Below are 7,169 nucleotides of genomic sequence, written 5' to 3'. Positions count from 1 at the left end.
AAAGAAACGGTAGAGATGGGGATAGGTGATTCAAAATGCTAGATAGCTCTGAGGTTCCATAATCGTATGTGATGAAAACCTGCTTAGTTACAGGCAAGTATGATGGGCTTTAAGGCAGTGTTTAGATTGACCTACACACACTCAACTGAAAGTTCAAGGCTTTTAGGATGAATCCCAGTTTATAAGTGAAGTGGAAAAAGAAGGTGAGAAAGTTAGTTAAATAGTTTAATCAGAACAGTTTTACAACTCTAAAATTAATAAGCAGACTTGTAATAAAAGAGCGCCAATATTTGCAAAATGACCTTGCTTCCATTCTGAATCTTTTTATTTGTAAAGATTCACATCACATTTAAAAGGACTCAAAATGGAGTGATTGATATTATCATCCATGTTTTTTGATGCAACTGGTGAAATCCCTGAATGGATATTGCTTCAGCTTTGATATTAAAAAAATGGCCTGAAAAGAAGTCCTTAATTCACAACTGATCACAGGTGGCTGAAAGAAAGAGAAAAACCCAAAACTACTGTCAAGTTCATAAAGTATCATATTGTTAGTGGATGACACTGGATCCAAATACACAATTAAGCCCACAACACTTTATTACTATGAATATAATTATCATGAAAATTCTCTCACGTGGATCAATTTGCTTCTGAAAGTTTTCTTGGTTTGTTTAAACTTGCATAATAAACATGCAATAAATTATTTCTTTTGAAAGTGTATTTTTTGCAGTCTTTTTGTTTTCATACAAAGATTTCATAAAGTTGCAATATTGCATCAGAGCATTACCAAAATAAGAGCAGGAGCACAGGGGGAGGGGAAGTGGGAATTTGGATGAATGAGAAGAACCTCCTCTCGTCCTGAGACAGGCCACCCGTCTTTTTCAAAAGGTGCACACAAACTGCTTTTCTTACCCTCCCCCACCGAAGAAAAGCATGAAAGAAAAAAAAAAAAAAAACCTCACAAAAGTCACTCTAACTAAGAAAAAAAGTCGACATAAAGAAAATAAAGTTTTTTTTTTTTCATGCACATATCTTCTGCATAGCTCAACCCACATATAGTAAGGCACTATTTCCCTTCGTAAGTGGTGTCCACAGCAATCTGGTAAGTGCTACAGTGCTCTGTGACCATTAGAGAGTTCCTTTCCGGATGGTGAAATAAAGAAGCTGAATGAGTGTGGCTGCCACGCTTCCCTGTGAATGTCCAGAGTGCAAGCAGATTTCCAGGAGTCTCAGAAGGAAATCTGTCTGTATAATAATGATTGAGAATCTCCAAAATGTTTTTCTTTTCAAAATTCCCATTTTTTTCTGTGTATGAATTTAGATTATTCTTCAGTCATTATTCTTAAAGAAAATACCCTAGGTGGGGGGAAAAGCAGAGTCAGGTCTTCAGAAACACAGCTCCCAACGCTGGCAGTTCACAACATCAGCAAGATGTTTCCAAGAGAACAGAGAAAGACAGTCTAGAAACAGAAGGACAGAGACAAAGAGAGTGTGTGTGTGTGCATGTGTGTGTGTTGGTTTTTGGAGGTGATCTGGGACTGAGATTAATTTAGCTGGTCTTCATACTGTTTCCGGAAACAGTCTCCGGCTGGGAAAAATTCCCAGCACCTTTCTTGATACATCTTCCAAACATAAGATTCCTGTAAAAGTAAAGGCAATGTGTTCACAACTTATTTTTCCTTAGGATCTGTGTCTTACCACAAAATACAAGATAGAAAGAAACTCAAATTTGTTATTAGATATATAACAAAGTATCATGGTGTATTATATATAGTTATTTAACTAGAGAGTTTCAGATTCATTTAGATGGCGCCTAAATACTCCAGGTTGTTTCTACCAATAATGGATCTTCATCCTGACCATAATAATGATAAAAAACTATTTGTGATATACGATTTTGAGAATTCCTTAAAATTAGTAGTATTAATTTCACCATTCAAACTATTAACAACAGGAGGTGAATATTTGAGGAGGGAGAATTTCAAGTAGCTTGATCAGAACCTTAAACATTTCATATGCAATTATTTCTTTTTCTTTTTTTTTACTTGAAATATAGTTGACTATAGTGTTGAGACAGTTTCAGGTGAATAGCAAAGTGATTCAGTTACACAGACACATATGTGTGTGTATATATGTCTGTGTATTGTTTCCAGATTCATTTCCTTATAGGTTATTAGAAAATATTGAGTAGAGTTCCCTGTGTTGTACAATAGGTCCTTTTTGATTGTTTTACATATGGTAGTGTGTACATATTAATCCCAAAATCCTAATGTATCCTTCACCCCTCTCCCCTTGGGTAACTATAGATATGTTTTCTATGTATGTGGGTCAATTTCTGTTTTATATATAAATTTATATCATTTTTATAGATTCCTCATGTAGGAGATATCATATGATATTTGTTCTTCTCTTTCTGACTTCACTTAGTATGATCATCTCTAGGTTCATCCAAGTTGCTGCAGATGGCATTATTTCATTGTTTTTTTAATGGCTGAGTAATATTCCATTGTGTTTGTATGTGTGTGATATACATATAAAGGTTGTTTTCATTCTTGGCTATTGTAAATAGTGCTGTAATGAACACTGGGGTGCATGTATTTTTTAAAATTAATGGTTCTCTCCAGATAATGCCCAGGAATAGAACTGCTGGATCACAGAGTAGCTATAGTTTTAGTATTTTAAGAAACCCCCATACTGTTCTCCATCGTGGCTGGACCCATTGACAATCCCAACAACAGTGAAGGAGGGTTCCTTGGTCTCCACACCCTCCTAGCATTTATTTGTAGACTTTCTGATAGTCATTCTGACCAGTATGAAGTGATACCTCCAATGAGGTATCATTGATTTGCATTTCTCTAATACTTATCAATGTTGGGCATTTTTCATGTGCTTTTGGGCTATCTGTATGTCCTCTCTGGAGAAATGTCTATTTGGGTCTTCTGCCCATTCTTTGGTTGGGTTGTTTGTTTTTATAATATTGAGGTATATGAGCTGTTGAGTTTTTTGGAAATTAACCCCTTGCTGGTTGCATCATTTGCAAATATTTTCTCCCAGTCCACAGGTCATTTATTCATTTTGTTTATGGATCCTCTGCTGTCCAAAAATTTAATAAGGTTCAACTTATTTATTTTTGTTTTTACTTCCATTACACTAGGAAGCTGATCCAGAAAGACACTGCTGCAATTTATATCAAAGAGTGTTCGGCCCATTTCCTCCCCTAGAGATTTACAGTATCAGGTCTTACATTTAGGTCTTGAATCCATTTTAGGTTTATTTTTGTGTGCAGTGTTAATGTTCTGATTTCATTCTTTGACATGGAGCTCACCAGTTTTCCCAGCACCACTTACTGAAGAGAATGTCTTTCTCCATCATGTATTGTGCCTTTCTGTAGATTAATTGACCATAGGTATGTGGGTTTATCTGTGTTTTCTATCTTGTTCCATCTGTATTTCTATTCTCGCACCAATAGCACTCTGTTTTATTGTAACTTTGCAGTATAATCTGAAGTCAGGGAGTCTGATTCCTCTAATTCCATCTTTTTGTCTCCAGATTGCTTTGACTATGCGGGGTCTTTTGTGTTTTCACACAAATTAAAATTTTTATTGTTGTAGTTCTTTGAAAAATGCCACTGATAATTTCATAGGGATTACACTGAATCTGTAGATTGCCTTGGGTGGTGTAGTCATTTTGACAATACTGATTCTTTTAATCTAAGAACATGATACATCTTTCCATCTGTTTGTGTCATCTTCGATTTCTTTCATCAGCATCTCATAGTTTTTAGAATAAAGGTCTTTGCCTCCTTAGGTAGGTTTATTCCTAGCTACTTTTATTCTTTTTGATGCAATGGTAAGTGGAGTTGTTTCCTTTTATTTTTTGTCTTTATGAGATTTTTATTTTTCTTTATTAGAGCTGATTTACAGTATTGTGTTAGGTTCTGCTGTACAGCAAAGTGAGTCAGTTTTATATATGTTCTGTATGCTCAGTAGCTTCTGACTCTCTTGCTACTCTGTGAATGCCTGCCAGGCTCCTCTGTCCATGGGATTATCCCAGCAAGAATACTGGAGTGGGTTGCCATTTCCTCCTCTAGGGGATCTTCCCGATCCAGGGATCGAAGCTTCATCTCTTATATCTCCTGCATTGGCAGTCAGATTCTTTACCACTGAGCCACTGGGGAAGCCCTTATTTTACATACACATATATTCACTCTTTTAGATTCTTTTCCCATATATTAGAGAGTTTCAGGTAGACTTCCCTGTGCTATACAGTAGGTATTTGTTGATTATCTATTTTATTTATAGTAATGTATATATGTCAACCCCAATCTCCCAATTTATCCCACCCCCCTTCTCCCTACTTGGTAGGGAGATTGTTCTCTACATTTGTGACAGTATTTCTATTTTGTAAATACTTTCATTTGTACCATTCTTTAGGTTCCATATATAAGTGATATATATTTGTCTTTCTCTGGCATACTTCACTCAGGATGACAATCTTTAGGTCCATCCATGTTGCTGCAAATGTCATTATTTCATTATTTTTTTAAATAGCTGAGTCATATTCCATTGTATGTATGTACCCCGTCTCCTTTATCCATTTCTCTGTAGATGGATATTTAGGTTACTTCCATGTCCTGACGATTGAGACAGTACTGCAATGAACACTGGGGTACATGAATGCTTTCGAGTTGTTTTCTCTGCATATAAGTCCAGGCAATGGATTGCTGGATCATATGGTAGATGTATTTTTAGTTTTTTAAAGAAACATCCATAGTGTTCTGTACAACAGCTATACTAATTTACATTCCCATCAGTGTAGGAGGGTTCTATTTCTGCACACCCTCTCCCGCATTTGTTATTTGAAGATTTTTTGATGGCTGCTCCAAATGGTGTGAGGTAATACCTTGCTGTAGTTTTGATTTGCATTTCTCTATTAATTAGTGATGTTGATCATGTTTTCAAGAACCTCTTGTGCATCTTATGTCTTCTTTGGAGAAACGTCTATTTAGATCTGCCACCCATTTTTTGATTGGGCTTTTTTTTTCCTTTAGATTGAACCTCATGAGCTGAATCCCAGGATGGGGGAGCCTGGTGGGCTGCTGTCTATGGGGTCACACAGAGTCGGATACGACGGAAGCGACTTAGCAGCAGCAGCAGCATGAGCTGTTTGTGTATTTAGGAGATTACTCCCTTGTCAGTTGCTTCATTTGCAAATAGTTGCTCCCATTCTGTGGGTTACCTTTTCATTTTTATTATGGTTTCCTTTGCTGTGCAAAAGCTTTTAAGATTAATAAGGCAATGGCACCCTACTCCAGTACTCTTGCCTGGAAAATCCCATGGACGGAGGAGCTTGGTGGGCTGCAGTCCATGGGGTTGCTAACAGTCAGACACGATTGAGCGACTTTACTTTCACTTTTCACTTTCATGCATTGGAGAAGGAAATGGCAACCCACTCCAGTATTCCTGCCTAGAGAATCCCAGGGACGGGGGAGCCTGGCGGGCTGCCGTCTATGGGGTCACACAGAGTCGGGCACGACTGAAGCGACTTAGCAGCAGCAGCAGGTCCTGATTGTTACTCTAGCAGGAGGACCAAAAAATACTTCCTGTGATTTTTGTCAGCAAGTATTCCTGTGCTTCCCTCTAAGGGTTTTATAGTATCTGGCCTTACATGTAGATTTTTAACCCACTTTGAGTTTATTTTTTAAGTGTGGTGTTAGAGAATGTTTTAATCTCATTCTTTTGCAGCAGTTCAGTCTTTTGCAGTTCTGTTCAGTCTTCCCAGCACCACGTATTGAAGAGACTGTCTTTTCTCCACTGTAGATTTTTGCCTCCTTTGTCACAGATTAGGTGACCACAGGTGCACGCTGTTTTGTTTTTTCCATTGGAATATAGCTGCTTTAGAATGTTGAGTTAGTTTCTACTGTACAGCAAAGTGAATCAGCTATATATAGCTCTTTTTGGATTTCCCTCCCATTTAATTCACCTCAGAGCACAGAGTGGAGTTCCCTCTGCTAAACAGTAGGGTCTCATTAGATATAACTAATTTTATACACAGTATCAGTGGAGTATATATGTCAATCCCAAGCTCCCAATTCATCCTACTCCCCCTTTCACCTTTGGTATTCATACATTTATTCTCTATATCTGTGTCTCTATTTCTGCTTTGTAAATAAGATCATTGATACCATTTTTTTCAGATTCCGTATATATGCATTAATATAGAGTATTTGTTCTTCTCTTTCTGACTTACCTTACTCTGCATGACAGTCTCTAGGTCCATCCATGTCTCTACAAATGACCCAGTTTCATTCCTTTCTATGGCTGAGTAATATTCCATTGTATATACATACCACATCTTCTTTATCCATTCTTCTGCTGATGGACATTTAGTATCCTGTCTATTATAAATGGTGCTGCAGTGAACATTTGGGGACATGTATCTTTTCGAATTATGGCTTTTTGTGTATATGCCCAGTAGTGAGATTACTGGTTAACATGGCAGTTTTCCTTTCAGTTTTTAATGAACCTCCATACTGTTCTCCATAGTGGCTGTATCAGTTTATATTCCCACCAACAGCACAAGAGGGTTCTCTTTTTTCCATACCCTCTCCAGCATTTATTGTTTATAGATTTTTCAATGATGCCCATGCCAACTGGTGTGAGGTTATGCCTCATCGTAGTTTTTATTTGCATTTCGCTAATAATTCGTGATGTTCAGCATCCTTTCTCGTGTCTGTTGGCCATCTGTATGTCTTTGAGAAATGTCTGTTTAGGCCTTATGTCAACTTTTTGATTGGGTGTTTTAAAAAATATATATATTGAGCTGCATGAGCTGCTTGTATATTTTAGAGTTTAATCCTTTGTCAGTTGCTTTGTTTCCAAATGTTTTCTCCCATTCTGAGAGTTATCTTTCCAACTTGTTTATAGTTTCCTTTGCTGTGCAAAAGGTTTTGTGTTTAATTACGTCTCATTTGTTTATTTTTGTTTTTATTTTCTTACTCTAGGAGGTGGGTCAGAAAGGATCTGCTGCAATTTATGTTAAAGAGTGTTCTGTTTATGTTTTCCTCTAAGAGTTTTATAGTTTCTGGTCTTACATTCTTTATTAGAGCTGATTTACAATATTGTGTTAGATTCTGCTGTAAGCAAAGTGAGTCAGTTTTATATATG

At 36.9% G+C, this 7,169-nt stretch overlaps 1 protein-coding gene across 13 annotated transcripts in view; it reads right to left on the bottom strand.

Moving 5' to 3' along the window:
• Positions 1–211: 211 nt before the first annotated feature.
• The window catches only part of RYR2 (ryanodine receptor 2), an 810,976-nt gene continuing 804,018 nt past the window's right edge, over positions 212–7,169 (bottom strand). For all 13 annotated transcript variants that reach the window (XM_060406755.1, XM_060406748.1, XM_060406743.1 and 10 more), the window contains one exon: positions 212–1,643. In XM_060406755.1, coding sequence (XP_060262738.1) covers positions 1,548–1,643 — 96 coding nt within the window. In that variant the 3' untranslated portion in view covers positions 212–1,547. The remainder of the gene's footprint in view (positions 1,644–7,169) is intronic.

Source organism: Ovis aries, chromosome 25 (assembly GCF_016772045.2).
Source record: "Ovis aries strain OAR_USU_Benz2616 breed Rambouillet chromosome 25, ARS-UI_Ramb_v3.0, whole genome shotgun sequence".
In the NCBI taxonomy this organism is placed as follows: domain Eukaryota; kingdom Metazoa; phylum Chordata; class Mammalia; order Artiodactyla; family Bovidae; genus Ovis; species Ovis aries.
Note: the sequence above shows the minus strand (reverse complement) of the source record. Positions and strands in the feature narration are given on the sequence as shown.